The 21,967-nt window shown below is 36.4% G+C and overlaps 1 protein-coding gene across 1 annotated transcript; it reads right to left on the bottom strand.

Annotated features, from left to right (window-relative positions):
• Positions 1 to 584: 584 nt before the first annotated feature.
• On the bottom strand, positions 585 to 11,154 carry LOC145785794 (uncharacterized). Its single transcript, XM_082597504.1, has 6 exons — positions 11,010 to 11,154; positions 7,798 to 7,893; positions 6,873 to 6,941; positions 3,750 to 4,012; positions 3,332 to 3,517; positions 585 to 1,589 (listed from the first exon to the last, which is right to left on the bottom strand). The coding sequence occupies exons 1-6, from the start codon at positions 11,131 to 11,133 to the stop codon at positions 1,536 to 1,538; spliced, it is 792 nt and encodes a 263-aa protein (XP_082453630.1). The 5' UTR covers positions 11,134 to 11,154; the 3' UTR covers positions 585 to 1,535.
• Between the last annotated feature and the right edge of the window lie 10,813 nt (positions 11,155 to 21,967).

Raw genomic sequence — 21,967 nt, 5'->3', positions numbered from 1 at the left:
ACTTATAAAAAAACATTTATAGCACTGTGATCAAGATGAAGACAGTATAATTTTCGAAACGTTTGTTTGCTGAACATGAGTTTAGTATCTACATTTTGGGCTCTTTACTTTTTGATGACACATTTGACATGTTTTATAATTACAAGTAGGCGATTGCCATCATTTACTTTTCTAGTAGCCTAATAATGGCAAGTTGCAACCATCATTAATTTACATGCATTAGTTAGGCTGACTCTTGGACATGACCTACAACGGACCTTGTCATTTGTTTTCGCATTATATATACTGGTTCATTGTAGTGTTTATTCATTCGCTATTCAAGCTGTACTGAAGAGAGTTTAATACTCGAAATCTAGATATACAGCAATTCATATTGCGTATAGAATGGAATTAAAAGCGGATTTGGTGTTAGAAGTCTTGTCTCAGATTTCATAGAATTTAGACATACGAAGGCGGGATTCTATCGTAGAAAAATAGACTGCATACTCAACTGCATAGGCTAGGCCTAATAAGTTATAAACATGTTTCCCTAAGAGACTTTGACCTGAAGCAAATTTTACATATACTGAAGATGCACCAAAACATTCAGAAATATTCATACACTTTACTACACGAAAGAGCAAAAAGTCTGTGAAAGTTTCGAAATATATTTTACAGAAGACATGATTATATTTATTTTAACTTATTTTATGATTTAGCCAGCTTAAATAAAAGTTTGTGAATGAACATTCTTTTGAATGAATTTACCAGTGATCCAAATGGATGTGTTGTGCGATTAATACGAAACAAAGAAACAGAGTAGGATACCGTACTAAATTGATAAAATCAAGTGTACAGTATTGTAAAGCTTTCGCCACACAAATATGGCTTCTTTAGTAGCCTAACTAGGCTTACATATCTAGCATCATAGAAGATGGTTAGAAGTTATGCTTAGAATGATATGCACTGACGAAGTCAATGTTGTGAGGCAAAAGCTGTGCATTGCTCAATACCCTTAGATCAATTTAATGTGGTAGCCTATATTCTCTATTTCCTCAGTACAGAATATCTGTCTCCAGCAAGCGTTTTCGCATGCGCGTAGTCACACGCACAAAGCGAAATTTCCACTTTACCGTGCTTTAAAAGATAAAACCAAGACCACAAAAAAATGTTTTCGGCTATCTTGCAACATTTATAACGTGTTTTAGTACAGTAGCAAACAATAATTGAACTTTAAATGCCATAAACAATAAATGACTTCAATTCAATACAAGGCAACTTTATGCGAAGTAATTGTCAGGGTAAGGGAAGGTTGGACGAAAATTTCAAAAAAATTATACCAGAGGTCTTAAAATATACTGTTGCATCTTAAAATCAGGGCTAAAGTTCAGATCAAACTTACCCACTTCCCCCTAATTAAAATTGCATTATCGGTAGCATTGAATTTTACGTTCATGCAACGTCGTAGTCGTCAAACATGCAATCCATGGAATCAACAACGTATAACATCAATTTATGTGAAGTGAAATCAAATAATGAATAACAACATTTTTCAATCATAGATCTTTGTGCTTGAGGCAACTATCGTAGCCATACCAGATTTTCAAGTGCTGTAAATGACAAAGTGAATAATTAAACTTTAAAAAGAAGCTTCTACACTTGGAAAACTTTGCAACCTTTCAATTGTTTACGTCAGTGGTTCCCAACCGTGGTGCTACAATTCACTGGGGTACCGCGAGCTGTTTCTCATATTCGTTTTTTATCTGTCTTCAAATGGTTAGCTAGAACAAGGGTGGACAGTCTGGACAACCTACGGCCGCGTGTAGTAGGCTGTGCCAAAAATGGGGTAAAAATTTGTTTTTTGAGATAGGATCTTTTAACTTTCCTAAAAGTTGTAGTAGACTAATAAAAACATAAATGTAAAAAAAAATATAATGACGTCACACGGTGGCACTGGGCGTTTCTATGGTAACCGATACCCAGTTTTACTAAACTCGCCATATTTTGACAACCGCTAGAGATAGAAAGTTAAAACGCACATCAAAATGTGCGAAAACACCATGTTCATATATGCTCTGAAAGCACTTTTTACTGTAAAAAGTCTAGAAAAACAATCAGCAAAGTACGAATTTTAGTCACAAATTGCTTCACACTCAAGTCACACTCAGGTCTAAAAATAATTATTTTTTACCGTATCTGTTACTGGCGTAGACCTTATGGTCTCGCCCTCTGCTAATTCAGCAATTTTACATAGAAGCAGTGACGCTAGAAACCTGAGATTTCTTGACTTTTACTTTTTTTTCTTGCCCCAAATTTTAATCCCGATTATGTTGGTATCGGATAATTGTGAAGTTCACAATAAACCTTTTGTCACAGCCAGTTATGAAATGCAGGAAAATTTCGGGTTTATTCAATAGCTTGATGGACAATTTACTATTGGCGTGCGGTTTCATTTTGTGTTAATGCGACGGCGCTAAAATTTCAGGCAGCAAAATCGGTCTTTTTACATTGATTTAACGTCGATTTTGCTGTCTTGGGTAGGGAGTCGGTCTCTGACGCAATATGAGTCATTCTTTGCTGGCAGACAATAATTAGGAAGGTAATTCGTTATTTGCACAAATTGCTTTGAAGGGCAAAAAGTGCATGTAATAGGCCGACTGTTTGCACAGAAACGGAAAAACAGAATTGATGAAATTCTGTGTTCAATGCAAGAAGACTTTCAAAATGAAATGTCAACTGAAAAATTTGACCAAGAAATGGCGAAAATAGGTCTAAAACCGAGTCTTTATCACCTTTTCTACCTAAAATACACAATCACAAATATATTTTGCGAAATAAATTGATTGAAGTGATAGATCAGGCTTTTGAACAACGGCATACTTTTTCCTGGCGTTATTTGATATAAGGCGACGGAGTAATTAGCAATAAGAGAGACGTAGACCTGATGGTCTCGGCCAGTAAATCTTGCCGCCAAAAGGAAGCAAGGACAGATACGGTTAAAGGCTTTTTGGTGCTAGGCCTTTGAGGTATAACGAATTTATCCAGACAACCTGCTTATCTGGTCAGATCCGTACCGATCTAATGAAGATCTGGACCAGGTAAAGTGGCTGTTTGGGTAGCTTGCAAGTTCACACTTGGCTAGGTCATTGGTAGCAAAACCTAGGTTAGCAAGAGGCTTTAGCTAAGCTATAGGCTACGTAACAGTTCACTGATATTTCTTGCATAGCCTATCTTTTACAAATCTAATAAAATTACTATATCGTCCAATAAGCAGATCAAATCAGGATTGCAGCACCTCCATTACAAATAATCACTGGTCGCCACTGGTTAACGCAACTTAAATAACTCTCACCTTATTATCCAACTCATTCAGGGCATCCTGCAACTTTGCTTTTTCCTCCTCGTTCTGAGATCTCCACTTCCCATTTCCGTCATCGAGGCACTTCCACGTCACCAGCTTCTCCTCAACTTTGTGCATTATCTCGATGACGTCATCGACGGTAGATAGGCAGTTGACTTGGAGATCCATCCCAACAATCTAAACATAAGTAATTATTATTATGATTCAACAAATCAAAAATGATTGTTGTTTGTGACGTTGGTTTATTTATGAAAATTAAACAAGAATTGTAAGAAAATGATAAAAATTTGAAACTCATTGGGACCCGGACTGCAAAACAATGTAAAACTGAATTAACATAACAAGTATGGTTAATGTAAACATAAATCAATGTTATCAAACATTAGTTTAAAAATAAAACATAACTTACGATTCCAGGCATGGATTTGATCGCCTCGATCCATGGACGAAATTGGTCGGAAGTTAGTTTGCATTCCGACAAGTCAAGCTGTTTAATTCGTACTGGGATCCATTTGAGGAATGACGCTACCACATGGAAGTCATTCTGAGTTTTTAGGTATGACATTCGTATCCACCCTCCATCAAAATAACTTCCTGCGGTCACTGTCACTACCTTGTTGTTGCCTTCTCTCAAGATTTTGCTGATGGCAATGAAGGAGTCATCGTTGCGCTCTAATAATGTTGCATTATTATCAATCAATATTAGCTCTGCTGACCAGGTTGTAGTCTAAATCCATAGTTTGGTTTGTTCTAACCATAAAATACCCAACCATTGACCAAACGTTGTATATCGGCACTTAACAATAAAACGTTAATTTATTTGGTGGCTACTCTTACCATATATTGTAAATACTGTATAGCCTCTGAGACTGTATTGAGTTGACGCATTTTTTCTTTCGTCTTTTTTTTAACAACAAATAGAAGCTTTCAGCGTGAGCTTTGGTAATTCGTAACTCACATGTCTGCGATTGAGATCCCAAAGGAAGTCAGTTCTTCAGTTCTTGTGTTTTGTTTTTAAACTTAATTTAAATTCGAAGTGGCTCAATCGACGGTAGTGTGTTTTTGTTGCTTTCTGCTGTTGTTTGCTCAGTATTTTTAATTTTACTTCATGTCATCCTGAGCACCAACCAGTTTTTTAGGCAGAGGCTATATTGCACCGATATTCTGAATATAGCCTCTGAGCACGGCCTACTAGAACACAGCCGAATATGTTGCTATCGTAGGAAAATTTCTCAGAATCTTGTTACAGTCATGGTCTCAGAAGCATGTAAAAAGGCAATATTTGCACCTTGACATATTTTTGGCGTGTTTAGCTAGGAGTTGCATAATATGTACGTTGAGCACAATTTCCGCAACAGTAATGCAACACAGGCTATGTAAGACTTTCCACCTGCATCTTGGAGGTAGTCTCATCATAAAGTCGTTAGGTTTTTGGCATTGCAGGTCTTGTCTCTAATTGCCATAGGCTACTTTACCTGCAAATTGAAACTTGGCGAAAAGCAAAACGAACTATAATCTAAATTTGCACATCAGATGAACATCTGATAATGTAGAATCCACAAAAATTCCTTGATATTTTAAATTGAACATGAAATTGCACCAAAGGAATATACCAAATGATGAGATTACCACCAGTATGCCGTTAGAAAGTCTTACATTATGATTGCATTACATTACATAAGTTGTGCTCAGCGTAGCCTACACACCTAATCTCCAGATAAACAAATGAATATTATTTACTTTCACAGCCACCAAACTTATTTGTTAAACATCAAAAATGTAGTGCTTCATGTCAGTCAATTCTCTAAACTAGTACAAAGAAAGTTTGACTCAGCGATACCAAGCAAACAATTGTGCGGCAAACATCACGTGCATGTTTGTTAGTCAAACGTGTTCACATCCCCTTTTGGCAAACAAAAATTTACCGAGAAAAACTTTCAAATTCCAACAAAATTAAAACAAAAACTATACATAACATCTAAACTTTAGCATTCATATTTGAAAAAGAATCAAAACTTGATTTGCGCTTAAATTAAAATTGTGCGGCAAAAATCATTATCACTGATTAAGTCGCTTCGAATTATTCTTTTTTTTAAAAAGTGCTTCCGGGCTGTGTCGAACTGATATCCTTTTCGTTTAGAATCTCAATCGCAGAACAACTTACGAGCTACCAAAGCTGAAATAAAAAAAAATTGTTTAGAAGTAGCTTAATATACCCAGTTTTTATTCGTTACTTTTTTCTTGTTCTTCGTTGTTGATGAGATGAAAGAGAAAAATTTGTCATGCTCAAGTAAACAGGTAAATAATAGCCTCAGAGGCTATATTCACACTATGTGGTGAGAGTAGCCAACGAATTTTTACACTTTTTCAAATCAAGTTTAATTGTTAAATTTTTTTTTAATTTGCTGTAATCTGAGAATTTCTTTCAATAAATTTTCCTTTTCCAAAACGTCTTCTTTTGGAGACTTTGTAGACGTCACGTCTCCTTTTACGGAACGAACTCGTTAGTGGTCTTTATCGTACAATTATCAGTTTCCCAAACCGCACAACACATCACCATCACTGTCTGATTTACGGACCTCAAAATAGAAATGCTAATCCTACAGCGCTTGATAACAACACAGTCCGATGGCTGTTCAGTGCCTAGATGAAGTAATGTGACTGCTACACCTCATGGGCAAGAAGCAGTGTTGGGCGCGATAACTCATTTTTCAGTTAAGCGATAACGATAATCCATAAACGAAAAATGTCTAAAGCAATAACGATAACCGATAAATCAAAAAAAAGTTAAGCGATGACGATAAACGATAAAATTATCGCCGATAATGTCCGATAACGATAATTTTTTTTTCTTGATTAGCGCTGTCCCATCCCATGCAGCACGAACTGTTTTCATCAACATGACGAAAAATCGAATATAACTGTAAAGGGACAAAACTTTTTATAAGTTATGCATGAATAGAATTGCAACAGCGGGAGTGGGTATCGAATCTTCAACCTCTTGATCCAGAATCGAACCACTAAGGTAACCGAACTGCTTATAATTATACCTTCAGATACCATTTGGATGCTTTTATCAATTGAGTTACACTGCCGCTTACGTGCAGTAGGCAAAATAATTAAATCAAATGAAAATACCATAAAAAATTCCAAACTTTGTGTTTTGCTTTCTGCTTAAAGGGCTGTTTACAGCAAAGTCGCCTGTGCGCTTACATTTTAATTGTATAATTCACTCGCGATTGCCGATTGAAGCAAAACAACAAGAGAATTGTTGCATGCATTTCATTGCAATTTGCAACTCTAAAAATTATTGTGTTGTCAGGGCCGTCGCTGCAGGGGGGGCAAACCTGGCTAATTTTGTTTGCTTGGTGATTTTTTTAGTTTCTTATCGTTTTAACACTTAAAAAAACACGTCAAAAACAATGCAATATTGGGTTTCATAGTTCGGACCCATAAATATAAGCCACCCCGAAACTTTTAGAACTTTATTGGCATACAAAACTGTGATGACCAGGTAAAAACATTTACTTACTTGCACCAATTTCCCAAATTTTCTCATACAGCTCTGAAATAAATACTTTTTGTTTCTGCACCTTTTCATCTGAAAGAAAATTCACCCTCATAAAAATTATGCCTTGTCATTGTCGCCTTTGTACACGTATAGCCTAAGCGTTCGTTATCGTATTTCATACTTTCACTATCCAGGCTAATTGAGGACCAGTACTCGATATGTAAACAGACACTTAAGACAATCAAAATCTTATGGGATGGTTGGTTGGTTTTGAATCTTGATCCTCGGACTGACAAAGCCTTGATAAGAAATTCCTGGTAGTTTCGCATACTTGTAGAGCCTCTTGACGCAGGGTCGGTTACCGAGATTAACAGAGTGAAGTTTCCGATTGCTGAAGTGTTGCCGGGGAATTATTCCATTCATCAGGTGCCGCTGAATGGAGAGCAGTCCTTATAATCCGTTTCTCAAGCGCACACCCCGAGAGTCGAACCAGCGCCGCTTGATCTTGAAGCTTCTTCGTTCCAGAAGTCACGCGCAAACCAACTGAGCTATCGAAATTGACTAGGATGGGATGATGAGCAAAAGTTGTGAAAACCATCCTACACGAAACACTATCTAATTTTGGAACTCCCCAAACGATTTGTTTATTTTTCACAACACAACGTTAGCATATCAGTTTTTTTGATAAAACGTTTATAAGGCTTTTACCCTGTAAGTTGTTGTAAACTTTTGACAAGCGACACAGATGTGGATGTTGCCACCAAGTCTGCAAGATATTATATAAACACTTGAGGAAATGCAGTTTCCACTCTACTTCACTCTGGCTTCTCTGCTTAGCTTAATTACGCAAGTAATCCTGGTGTAGCCTACAAATAAACTTTTCAGTGTCCAAAGTGAAGAATAGAAGTAGTCTGTGTTTAAGGCACAAAGTTACAATATACTTTACTTGTAGACGATAGTCGGCTTTGCTGGGAAGGTGGTGGGAGTGATGAAGAGTTAGATTCTTCTGAAAGCAACCGGTTGGTTGTTAACCTTAAAGGACCTATAAAAGTACATTTATGTTTGCAATCACTCTTCAATTCGGATTTTAACACTACCTTGTCTAAGCCTGGATATGAAAACAACAATAATTGTTACCATACCTTGTAATAACTATTTGGCTACCTGTTTTCGTACGCGGAAAGTACGTCACGGGCTATCTTAGCCCCGTGCTAATTAATCGCTAATAACGGGAGCTATGAAAATCACAGAGCCAAAGTATTTTACAAATGATAGCCATGTGTATTGTGCGTATAGAAATTAAATTTTTACTCAACAAATTTATTTAAATAAAGTGTTTGAGATGTAAAACGTCAGAAAGTTAGTTTTTATTCTAATTTTCCGCAAATAGCTTCAAAATTGAAATTTTTGATTTATAACCTAGAGTAATGCAAAACTAAACAAAAAATTAGTTTTGCTCATAAATATATGGCATTTTTAGGAGTTTTTACATTTCAAAGTAATTGCACTAACATCTATATTGAACTAACATTAACATAATATATATAACTAGTATTGCACGAAAATGTGTAGCCACTTAAGACGAAATGCTTATTGTGAAGGACAGGAAGGTAGAAAAATGACCAGTGTAGGTTTAGAAAATTGGCAAAGAATAAAAACTAAAAGTCAAGAAATTTCACATTTCTAGCATATTTCCTTCTGTGAAATATTTCACTACTAGAGTGGGGCGTCTTTATAAAACCTCGTGTCCCTACAAATAGGGTTAATGCTTGTCTACAATCCCTCCTTCTAACTGACACAACCATAACCCACAATAATAATCTAACCTCTTAGTGTAGTTCATTAAGAATTAATTTCGCTATAATCGTAGCGTCTTCAGCTAGCAGTGGCACATGTAAAAAAGAACACACTTATGATTCTTCACTACGGTTAAACTCAAACCCGAAGTACACACATATGGCAAAGATGTCCTGGCATCCCTCTCGCTTGCTTTACCGATACTGATTTTTAACACATAAATTTAATTGATGTCTCCACACACAACGGCTCCCGGCACGCGGCAAAACGACAATGAAAAGTGAAACGTCTGGCTAGGGCAGCGGTTCCCAACCTTTTTGGTGCCGTGACCCTTTTATAACATTTGCCAAGTTGCGGTGACCCCAAGGATAAAGTTAGTTGGGTTGATCCTCCTTCACTGCACTTTTGGAGCTAACTAGAAGGCTACTAGGCTATATATTAAATTTGACTTCTAAATAAATAAATAAACAACACAACAAATCAACCCAACAGTTTGTTCAGTGCTTGTTCAGTTCACCAACAAGCTTGAAAAGCCTGTTTCACAAAGGTATGTTGTTGGGAAAGGAAGAATCAGGCGCAATGCGATCTCAGACAGAACGGGATATGACCGCAAACTTTTGATCCAAAATTTGGTAACTGACATTGAAGAAAATCAGTTTTTGCTGCATCGCTGGTAATGAGTTCAATGAACCCCTCTTGTGCATTCTCAGGAACATCTTCAACTCTGATGTTGAATGGGCTTCTAGCAAGGGCAAATGGTGTGTCAGGTAAATTAGGAAAATACCTTGAAATTTCTTCCTCAAGAATTTTGAAGTGTTTTTTGACAGAAAGTATTGTTCTATTCATTGTTTCCTGTTCAATATCATTTTCCTCAAAGAAAGCAGATAAGTTCGGCAACACGTAAATTCTATTTTCATCCAATTTTTTTGCCAAAGTTAAAGTTTCAACTGGATGCTCGGATCTTTTCTGACAAATCTAGGCATGTTGCATTTGGTCCTTGGAGAGACAAATTTAACTTATTTAAGATTGCACAAATATCAACAAAAATCGCAACCTCAAGTCCAACTTTTGCTTAAAAAATGCATTATTTTTTCCCAGGGTGTTCTGGTTTGTCTAGTCAAACCATGGTAAAATCGCGATTTTTATTAGACTCTAGTAAATTCGCGATGCACTCTGTGATGAGCTGCCCATTGTTAAGAGTTAACTTTCTAAATTTCTAAACTAATGAAATTCTAAACTTTTCAGAAGGCCTCAGGTGACCCCAGGCAAATTGTCAGGTGACCCTAGTTGGGGTCGCGACCCACAGGTTGGGAACCGCTGGGCTAGGGCAACCAAAGTCAATAACGTCAATATATTTCTGCCTTGTTCGAAGTTTATGACGACGAGAGGTTTCAAAGTCATCAAGTAAAAAAAGTTAAATTTTGTCATAAAGTCAAATTTTCTTTTTAGGTAACTTTTATTCTGATTAAAGCTACAACAAATATTGATTTTTGTTATTGTTTCTGTTGCAATTTTGACGTAAAATAATCCGTTTGCTGCAAGTTCTGCAAGTAATAGTCTTGTTTTGCCCACCGCTAGACTATTGAACAGTATACGTTAGGCGTTGAAGGCAGGTATTTGGATATTGATATTTACTAGTTGGTATTTCACCACATTGGCACAGCTTGCTAAGAAACATCATTTGAAACAACTCCTTTATTGAAAACAAAATTTGGCAAGAGGCAGGAACTTCAAAGGCTACAACGTGAAGCAGTAGGCTACTTAATGTTAAAGTATGATACCGATACAAGGACCCTGTCATTAATTTCAAGATAGGTAAAACCTTACATATTTATCTCTTGATATTTTTTGAGTGAAATTCGTTACATCTGGTGTCGTTGAGTCGCCCACTTTATTGTTTTATCATAAAAAAAAGTCTTTACTTGACCGCTTGATTTCCATTATGCTTTGTATTTCGCGTTTGAGTTGCATGTAGGATTGCAACTTACAGGAATTTGTCGGTCAAAATTAGATTAAAATGTGTAACACATGTCGTCAAAATATCAAGATTCTAGGTAAAAAAATGTTTGCTCTTGTAATAACGAAGTAGTTGATTTTCTTACAAGCAAATTGTAGCGATTTCTAAATGTTTGTTAGTGGGGTTTCCGTGACAACGTGAAAGTAAATCAGGGGTTTCGCGATGACAAAAAGGTTGAAGATTGCTGGTTTAGACAATTGCACATTTTTCTAACTTGTACACAACTGCAAACAGAAAGTGGAATTTAATAGAAAACAGATTGTCCAATTTTAGATATGCCTAATCATGATCGCATTCCATTTCTGTAAAATATTTAAAATACTAATTATAAAATATAAAACTACCTTCGTTCATGTATGGGTCCAATAAAAGTCCAGACAAAAGTTGTACAACGACTGACCAGTGATCGATCACTAAGTTATTTTGAACGAAAGATGTAAAATTTTCCAAGGACATTTGGTTGAACATGTATAAAGCGCTAAAAAACTCTTGAAAGGTTTGGTGTGAAAAATACAATCGTCGGTTACCCTCCAAAAGACCACATGCTCGATTTGAACCAAATAAAGTTACAACAAGTGCTTGGACTTGTTCACTTGTTAGATTTTCTGTATAAAGATCTTCGGTTGTGATTAAGACCGTTTTATTCTCAGTTGCTTTAAATGCCAGTTTCGATAAACTGATAACGATATCGTCCGACAACGAAACGGCGTGATCTGATGATTTGAGGTTTTCCAGCACACGATGAAAAATTCCAGTCATTGTCGAAATATTTTCAATTTTATCTGATGTACCAAGAGTAGCTCTTAAGTATAATTGTAGCATTAAAGGATTGTGGCATATGGATTCTAGATGAGGAGTTTTCACAGCTAAGTTGTCCAAAATCTCAAATGTTTTTTGTTCATCATTTATTAAAGCATTAAATAATATTTTCATGTTTTCAGTCGTAAAGTCTCCAATAAAATACGTTTGCTTTGGGCGACATCTTTGAGGAATTGTGAGCATAGCGTGTGGTCTTGAAGTGAAAACTATGTGGCAATTTGGTAAAAATAATCCTTGACAGAGGTTCGACACAAGCTCCTGGCAGGTGAGTAATGTGTCGTAATTTGATCTTTTCACTTTATCTATCAAAGTCCAGTTCACCTGGTCGAATCCGTCAAAGATGAAAAAGCAGTTTTGAGTATGATTTTTTATCCAACTGAAAAGTATGTCTTTTTCTTTGTTTTCCAAGTCATATTTTACATCTCCAAGCAAAAACTCTTTTAAGGTTACTTTTTCATCTTCCCAATCACCTATGTTCATAAACAATATCCTCAAAACGAGAAAGTCTCTGGTTTGGTCTAGACGCCTTGCCAGGCGCTTTGATAATGTTGTCTTTCCCGCTCCAGGGTAACCGACGATTGATATGAAGCTTTGTGACTTAATTTGAGAAGTTAATTTATCGATGATAACTTTTTTATCAGACGGGTTATATTTAAGTTGTCTGGTTTTGGGATCATACTCGTCGTCGTTGGGAATGAACCTTCCCTCGTAAAAGTCGATTGACAGAATTTCTGGGTGAACTTCTGGGAAATTCGATGCGGGACTATCAAATTTTGACAAATCCACATCAAATTTGCGATTATACAGATCTCCAGACGTTTTCTTCAGTTTATCGAAGGCTTTGTTTGGACCTGAATAAACAGAACAAGTATTCAAAATAAATTAGCACTTTTAAATAAGTTAATTAATAATACTCTCCTTTACATAATACTGTGAGTAACTCTCAGTTATGAATTAAGATTGCATTTCAAGGTTTATCTAATCAGTGCATTTGTAAGACAACCACATAAAGCAAAATAAGATGGATTAAGATTAAGTATGTAATATGTATGTAATAAATATGTTGAACCCGGTAATGCTACTTGGCTTCATGCCTTTCTGGTTCAGCAAAGCAAACCATCTACTAGAGCCCTAAAATTTCTAAACTTAACATATTTTGTTCATTCTTCTTCTTCTTGCTTATGAGGCAGCAATTCAGGTAACATCTCCCAATTGTTGCAACCAGAGCAGTGTCTTCATATCAGGGTCTATGAGATTCACATGTTCTTCAGGTCGAAACACTGGACAGTGATTTATGATGTGCTGTGCTGTTTGACAGTCACCACAAATACAGGCTGGTGAGTCACACAATCCCCAGGTAAACATATTGTGCTTGAAGCGACCAACACCAGTACGGAGGCGATTCAGAGTTACCCATTCTTTTCTTGGCAGGTCTGAGCCAGGCGGTACCGTAGTGTCTGGTGTGACTTGGAACTGGTTGGGCCGTGAGATGGTTTCCCAGCGATCTCTCCATGACTTCATCAGGTCGAAGTGACCTTCATGAAGCGCCACAATGTGTCGAGAAAAAGGGCGCCTGGAAGGCAGGCGTTGACGTGTGAGCTGTTGTGCGTCAAGGACTACACTGTGGAGGAGATGGCGATCATTGACCTCTGCCTTTAATGCAAGCCGTATGGTAGAATTCTCTCTGCGTAGTTTTGGTGGGGCGATGCCTGAAAGCACTGGTAGTAAGTCTGTAGGAGTTGGACGCAGGCATCCAGTGATTATGCGCATGGTGTCGTTAAGGGCGATATCTACTTTTCCTGCGTGTGTGCTGCGGCACCAGACTGGAGAAGCATATTCGGCAGCACTGTACACAAGCGCTAGGGCACTAGTGCGCAGTGTTGGGGTTTTGGATCCCCAAGTCGACCCAACTAGACATCGGAGAAGGTTGTTTCTTGCTGATGCTTTGGCACGAACTGAGTCACAGTGTTTTTTATACGTGAGTTGCCGATCCAAGGTCACTCCCAGATATGTAGGGCAGGGGTCATGTCGGATAAGGGTTCCATCTAGGGGGACTCGTAACTGGCGGCCAGCTTCCTTGTTGTTGAGGTGGAAAGGTGTGATGGTGGTTTTAGCTGTGCTGAGTTTTAGTCTCCAGTCCTTTAGGTATTGTGAGATCAGCTTCATATCCTCGGTGAGGACATCCTCTACCTTACTCCAATTTTTGTTTGTATATAATAGGGCCAAATCGTCTGCATAGCTGTACTGTGTGGACTTTGTCTGGGGAATTTTGTTCATTGTAAATTTATAACTGATTAAATGTTAAGTGGAAAGTCATCGAAAATGTAAAACAATAAATTTTTAGTAGCAACTGGATCCACAAAGTCCAAACAGTCTAAAACATCAACGTCTTATAATAAATGCTGAATCACTGTTATAAATGATGACAAGTTTTATTTGCTCATAATGATCAAACATCGTGACATAATTTTGATCATTGTTGTGGTGACGTCATATTTCAACCCTCAACTTTCTTTTGGTGTTTAAATAAAATTGATTTTTATTTAAATCACAACAAAATCACTAAAACTGCAATAGGCTACTACATAAAGATATCAGCGTATAAGTAGGGAGAGAGGAAATTGGTCGGATTTTTTCCCAAATCCAACTTTAGCTCTGGTTTGAGAATACAACAGAACATTCTAAGACAACTCCCTCCCTACCCTGAAAATTACTTTTCCCGTTTAATTGCCTAATATTGTATGGACGTCACTTTTTGTTTATGATATTTAAAGTACAGATATTATTTGCTACTGTACTAAAACACATTAACCCTTTGCTTTTCAACGTTTTTTTGGAAGTTAACTGCTCAAGGGGGGGCCGTTTTTGGATCAAATTCAATCAGCTGTTACGAGTTATCCGCTGATGCTATTTCAACAGAAGTTGCACTGGTGTGAAAACAAATCATTTGTCTATAAGTTTGAAAACTCATTATTTTAAAATTTTATATGTTAAACTTGATATTTCAATTTTTGCAAAGGTACCCAAAAACGACAATTTTGATTTAACTTGCCGCTATTTAATTACCGTGCTAATCCGATTTCATGCAAACTTCTAAATAACAAAGAGCTCGATCGAACGCACGAAGTGTGTGTGCGGTGTGCCGAATCATTGCATTGATTAGAATTTACGACTTGCGAGCAAATCTTATTGTAAGCTACTCACTGATTCTAAAATAGTTACAATCAGAGTAATATTGTTACACGAATTTGAAAAAACAAAACTGCGTTTGTTGTCTTACATTTTTATCCTAAACTAATGCATTCCGAAACTCATGGCTAGCTTCTAGTTTTATGGAACCAAATTTCTCATAAGTAACACCTTAGCCTGCTTGAATAGCTGTTTACATCTTCGTTTGTGTATTTTAGGTCTACAATTGAGTTTGTAGAATGAATATTTTTAGTAGAAAGAAGACAATTGAACAAGTTGTTGAAATAATCTGAAATTTCTAAGTTCAAATTAGGTGCTTTTGAAATTGTAGATTTGTGTCAAGTCGCAACACAAATATCATGCAGGCCACATCATAAGTCATTTCGCTTACGGGTGTTTATAAACATGACTCATAAATTACATCCACAAAAAATACAGCATTTACATCAACAAAGCTAAGTTCGAAGCTCACTTTTTATTGAAGATTGTGTCAATCAATTTGAAAATACATTTTTAGTCAGCCAGCGTCGAAATAATGCAACAGCGAATTAAGGAACATGCGTAAACAAAGGAAATGTGAAATAACCCACAGTCAGCAAATCTACATAAATTTAACGTTTACAAATGTTGAATCAATGTAAAAGAACTGGATTGCTGACTGGGTCCTTATTGTTTGAAGCACTAAAAATACGCGTAAAAGTGACAACGTCAGCAAGGCAGTGATTATGTTTCTGGCCAAAAAAAAACATTTTACTGAGATACAATAAACATAATCATTTTGTGCCAGATTGTGAGAAGACTTCCTAGATTCTTTCCAACCATTTGCATGATTGCAAATTATTTTCTATAACTTTACATTGCTAAAAAATGTCTTCTTTGTTGAAACAACGTGGCTACAATTCTATAAAAAATTCTTAGGCCTACTACATTGAAGTAATGAAATTTTTTTTGTGATTTTGCTGATGACGTTTTACAATATCCGAGAAGTAAAAAATAATAATGATGAATTATTTTACAAAACCGTGGTTTGCAAGTGCTTCACAAAAAATTGTTGGGGGAAAATTTACTATTAGACGTAAAACGTTTGTAAAAGAAAATTGTCGGTTTACGTACAGTATTTATAATGTTTATTGCGCTGTTATCGAATTATAAACTGCCTGTAGGCTATTGTCTACCTTTGTGGTTGCCGGCCAGCTTAGAGCAGCATGCAAACTAAGCGTTTATGGTATTTGCATCGTGTTATGATTCTCGAAAATTTCCCACAAGGTCTTTATTTTTATCGTGATATTTTGTGCCTCTTCTGTCCTAAACTTGAAGTTATTGTGCAGCACTATCCACATCGGTTTTTAGACTCAGTCTTCATTGAAAATCTTTTGTGTGGTGCATCATTTCAAGTAGTGTCTTCCCCTAAACTGTTACACAAATCGCCTTGAACCAGGTTGATTATTATGTATCATGTGTGGAATTATTACTGTAGATGTCTGACTAAATTCATGCCAAAGTCGAGCAAATTCTGCTTTCGGGATCCTTGCCGTTATTTACTGTATTTTTTGTTGATAAGTTTAGGCAGCATTTTTCCAAGATAAATGAAGACATCGGTATTGTTCGTCACTTAGATTTAGTTTTCTCAGCATTATTTATTCATTCTTTGATCCACTAGTTTGTCCCACTTTTGGTATAATCGGATCGTTTATAAATGGCGGGTCTTCACAATAGCCGGCCTCTTATACATTGGCGCAACGTATTCAGATGTTGAATCAATGATGAAGAAAGCTGATTTGTTGTTTGTCTTATGTGACGCCTAAATTTATGCCTCGTCTACAGTACAAAATATTTTGTAATGTACATTGTGTACATTGTACATTTTGTTTGTAGGCCTACATTACAAAATATTTTGTAATGTAGATGAGGCATTATCATCTTTATTTTGCGCTCTTTGGAACAAAACACAGTGCACTGTGAAACAAAAATACAGGACATAACAACAAGTAGGCGACATAAAGCAGTGAAGGGACGCCATCGAGTTAGCTGCTACGTGTAAAGGGAGCCTATCTCATAATTTTGAGTGTATCTCACAATTACTGTTTGCAAAAACGCTATTTCTCCGGCTTCTCCCAAAAGCATTTGCAGTGATACATTTCCTCAATTGCAAGTTTTGTCAATGAGAGCATTTCCATAGAACGTTTATTTCGAAACCAGGTTTTCGTGTCTTTATCCAAGAGAAGATTTCTTATTGTAACGTTTTTTATTCGTCAATGAATATTATCTGCTTGAAACAACTGTTTTGAATAGTTTGTGGCCTCCATAGCCTACTATTTTGATCGTGGATTGCTATTCTTCTTTGTAGAGCTGATAACGCAAAAAAGCTTGCTATTATTGTTTCTAATTAACAGCTTTGCGATCACTGGCTTTTCTTTGTAGCATAAGAAATAACGCGCTTTGTATTATTGAGGTCAAACCAAACAAAAGAAAGCAAGAGGATGCTTCTCTCTGCTCGCGCATATCGATACACGAAGCAATTATGAGCTTATGGCTTGTCATCGCAATGTAATCCATTTCACGCTTTGCTGGAAGTTAGCTAGAAATAGCAAAAATTCACCAAAATCTTGAATTTACAAGAAAACTACACAACTTTTAGCATCAAATTTAATATCATCAGATCCGCCTGGCAATTTTAGGAAAAGTCAAGAAAAACCAAGTGCATGGCGTTACTGTGCTTCAAATAATTAAAGGAAATATGAGGGGGGGGCCAAATCTGGCCTCCCTTTGAGGAGCAAAGTGTTAAATATGTTGCAAGACTGCCATAAGTATTTTTCTGGTCTTGGTTTCATCGTAAAACACGGGAAAGTGGTCATTTCGATTTATGCGCATGACTACGCGCATACACAAAAGTGGGACATTAATGCAAAAGCTTGCATGAAACTGGTTGTAGTTGAACTGCCGTAAATCAAACAAAACTTATCTCCAAAAACTACTTTTGAAAAAATTAAATCCTTTTTAACTTGTTTTGTCATGGAAAGATCGGTATAACCAGTTGGACGCTTTGCCAATGGGGCATTACCGTTTTCTTGAAGCGTAGTGAACGTAAATGACTGAAATTTTGCGTGTGGAACTAGATACTGGTCAATGTTGTTTGAAGTAGTTTGATTGCGAAATTGTTTGTTGTTTAAGCATGATATCAAACAAAGTTTTTTTTTTCTTGTTGAAGTAAACAGAAGTGGTCAGATTTCTTTTGCGGTTTTGACAACAATGACTCAGTAGGAAGTAGTTTTTAGGTTGATTTCATTCTTATAATTTGCACTATTATTTGCACAATTATGCAAAAACTACAAAGTTAATCTTTTTTCAAGTTTTTGACTGTGAGGCAAAATATTTTAAAATGAGGTTCAGGCACCACTGGGACATTTTGTTCAGAGACCTGTGAGACAGTATAAACGTACACATATATATAACACAATGTGATAGTACTGACAAATCTTTTTTTTTTTTTTAAGTGATGGATCATTTAATCAACTCTATTGTGTATGCTATTTTGCTTTCAGTAATGTTTGTTTTGTAAGTTTGAGAGTTTTGTTGGGTCAATCCATTAAAACTATTTATTTTAACGTTTCTTTGCAAAGTGCCACAACAATGTCTTGTAATACACAAATGCATGCATGAAAGCAATGTAAAATCTCTTTTTTTATTTACAACTAGCTTCTTGTTGCACTAAATGCATTTTTCAAGTGTCCCACTGCTCTCTTTTTTGATAAAGTATTTGACATAGAAATTCATCTTTGATGTGAACATGAATATTTCACAAACCTTCTTGATCTCCAGATTGAACATTGGCTTGTTCGGGTTGAAGAATAATCTTGGTTATGTTTTGCCGATTGTCAACCTGCACCACTTGTTGTTCAATATGCTGATGACGATGTACTACGTTTAATACGTTGATCTGAGGTTGTTCTATAAAAAAAAACGTTGTGTATTTAAATTTAACGTAATAAAACTTTGAACACAAGTCATAGTGTTTGAATTAGGTTTGTGTTTTTTTTTTTATAGTACAGCCACACCTTTTATAATGCTTGCTATATTACTGCAAGCATTTGACGGCAGGAAACGCAAAAAAACTAATCTTTGTGTCCACTTGCAGGCACGGCATTAAGTGCCTTGCCAGAGACAAAGCTGTGTGGTTTTGAGCAGTGTCGAACTTACGTTCATTCAACCGTCGCACGAAGGTTTTCACCACTCGCTTTGGCGGCCAGCCTTACAATGGTACTATGAAAGTTCTCACAAACACCAGAGGACGTCATGCGATATTTGAACAGTCTCGTAGACAATTTATTCTAAATGAACTTACCAGCATTTCCCGGCAATGGTCGCTCAGTTTCTGTTTCCTCAGTTGAAGTTATTCTGTTTTCTTCTTGATTTTGTGGGAAAGACATTTTTTTTGTTGTTGTTAACTGTCAGCTAGTAAATTTGAACGAAACTTAATACCGTAGTTGTTGCTACAAAACACAATGGTGCGTCATAAAAGTCTCTTTCATTTATCAATCAAGAAACAAAATTTCATGTTGAGAAAACCAACATGAACGCGAGAATTGAACAACTGCTTCCACTATAGCTTTTAAATCTTCATGTTTGTTTGACAAAAACCATTATGTTTAACATCAAATGAAATAAACTCATCTACGGAGGATTCATCGTTATTGCTCTGACTTATCTTTACCGCCAAAACAATAGAGCAAGTTATACTTTTAATGTTTCGGTTTCGACCAACAATAGATTCGAACCTTTACCTATTAACTCGTCGACTGTGCAGAAGCGCTCAGCGTGTCGTGCTTTATAGCCGAGTGATCACGTGATCAAATGGTGGCTCGACAAACAAGGTAAAAAAGAAATAATCTTAGTGAAAAACGTTTTTTAACTTACGAAAGCGTAAACAGAATGACTCGTTGTTTTACGTAATTGTAACGTTGAAAAACGGTGAAACATTATTTAGCTGCTTTGTAACTGTAAGAAGTTGTTGTTTTGAATAGTTTTAATAGTTAATAAGTATGACGTCATAGTAGATCTCACTGAGATCTTACTGGTAAAGTAGGCGGATTAAAAATTGCTATGTTTTCAAGTTTTCAAATGTCATGTCGACCAAATGTCCTGTCGACCAAATGTCTGTCGACCAAAAGTCTGTCGACCAAGTGACTGTCGACCAAATGTCCTGTCGACCAAATGTCCTGTCGACCAAATGACTGTCGACCAAATGTCCTGTCGACCAAATGACTGTCGACCAAATGTCCTGTCGACCAAATGTCCGTCGACCAAATGACTGTCGACCAAATGTCTGTCGACCAAATGTCTGTCGACCAAATGACCGGGTACCCTTTAGGCGTATTTTTGACAAATTTCCTTTTTTCCATATGTTATTGATCGTTTTATAATCTTATTTATTAACTTGCAGTCTTAATGTTACATGTAATGTCTTTTTATCAACGATTTTGTTAGAATAGGCCGAAGTCGTTTAATACTCTTACACTGTATATCTATATTTTTGTTTTCCTGAATAACTTGATTTTATTCTATAGTAATCTCAAGAACATTTTAGCATTTGATTTGTTTGTTGCAGATTATATGCTGATAAAGCCACACTTGTGTGGCGAAAGCTTTATAACAAACTTGAATTGACGTACCAATTCGGTGTGATAGCCTACTTTCTACTTTTTTATTATTTTTATCACATTAAGCATTATTTTAGATCATTAGGGAATTCAAAGTAAGATTTAAATGCAAAGTTTAGACACGAAAACGACGTTTTATTTTGGACTTTTGCGTGCATTTTGTTTGCAGGACTCGTGCAAATAATAGCTTGGTAAACGTTCGGCGGCGTGGAAGTGCAAATTAGTTGTGACATTGCGAAGTAGAAGGTTCGTCAAACTGTTTGTTCATGATAAGATTAAATTGTGTGACATATCAACGAACAATGCTGATGATACCAGGACTAGGTATAACGCCCTTCAAACTGTTTGTTCACGATACGACTGGTTCTTGTAAATTGCTAACCTGGACCAAGGACGTGTTCTTCAAACTGTTTGTTCATAATAACATTAATTTGCGCAACATATCAACGAACAATGCAGGTGATACCAGGGCTAAGTAGAGCGCCCTTCAAACTGTTTGTTCACGATAAGACTGGTTCTTGTAGGCTACATTGCCAACGTAGAGTCGGATGATGTTTTTTTGCAGAATTTGCCAACCTACAAATGTTAATCATAATAGCCTATTATGCTGAAGTGCTGAAAAATAATATGTTTAAAAGTCAACGAACTTCAATAATAATTTCTCCCATTTTTTATGTCCTGGTTCAGATTGTCCTGTAGATTCTTTTACGACTTTATCCTGTTCAGAACTGCCAGGTTGTCTGCTTATGCGTATGTTACGGAATAGCTAGCTGCTCTAACTAAGTAAACAACTGCTTTGGATATTAATGTAGATCATAATCTTTTCAACTATAGCAAAGCTGTTGGATTAATTAGTCAATGTCGCAAGATAAAAACACTAAAACGCATGAAAGATCGTTTAATTATGGAAATTTGTATCATCGGAGTGAGAAAGCTTCTTTTGCCAGTTTAATCCTGTCAGTTTCGCATACTTGTAGAAGCTTTAAATCACTTGAGCAGGCCCGCTGGACAGAGTAAAGTTTCGTTAAGTTGAAGAATTGTCTATAAATGATTTCATTCATCACATGCTGCTGAATGGAGAGCTGATTCTAAAACGCGTTTCTCAAGAGATCTCCCTTATAGTTGACAGCGCTACTTAGCCTATCTTGCTGTTGTCGGCTGTGAAGCCAAGTGGTGAGAACGTCTGCGCAACCTTCGAAAGAACGTGGGTTCGACACCGCTGCTTAATCTTGCTGTTTCTTTGACAACAAAGCTGGGAAATTGACTAACTGAGCCATCTACTCGTGTTGTTGCTGATTAGTTTAGCTTCAAATTTGTTAATTGTTCTTTTGTGATTATAAAACTTACACCTTTTAAATCGTAGATATATCAGTAGATGCAGTGTTTATATGTTTTGTAATTATAAGTAAGCGATGGCCATTCCTAACTTTTCCAGCAATAGTTGCAACTTGCAACCATCATTAATTTACTTACATTAGGCCTACTCCTAGGTAGTACCTAGAGTACAACTGATCTTGTCATTAATTTATTCACAAAACTTTTTTCATTTAACTTTTGTTGTTTGAAGAAATTTTTCAAACAAAAGTTTATACCAGAGATCTTAGCATACAGTACACTGCTGTATCCTAAACTCAGAG

Source organism: Aplidium turbinatum, chromosome 16 (assembly GCF_918807975.1).
Source record: "Aplidium turbinatum chromosome 16, kaAplTurb1.1, whole genome shotgun sequence".
In the NCBI taxonomy this organism is placed as follows: domain Eukaryota; kingdom Metazoa; phylum Chordata; class Ascidiacea; order Aplousobranchia; family Polyclinidae; genus Aplidium; species Aplidium turbinatum.
The sequence above is the reverse complement of the archived record's forward strand: the minus strand, read 5'-3'. Positions and strand labels throughout refer to the sequence as shown.

Bases quoted from the DNA above. Each gene is read 5' to 3' on its own strand.
- LOC145785794 (XM_082597504.1), bottom strand. From the start codon at position 11,133: ATGTTCAACCAAATGTCCTTGGAAAATTTTACATCTTTCGTTCAAAAT. The intron at 6,942-7,797 runs GTAAAGTATATT...ATTTTCTTTCAG, and splicing joins AAGCCGACTATCGTCTACAA to ATGAAAAGGTGCAGAAACAA. The intron at 3,518-3,749 runs GTAAGTTATGTT...ACTTATGTTTAG, and splicing joins TCAAATCCATGCCTGGAATC to ATTGTTGGGATGGATCTCCA.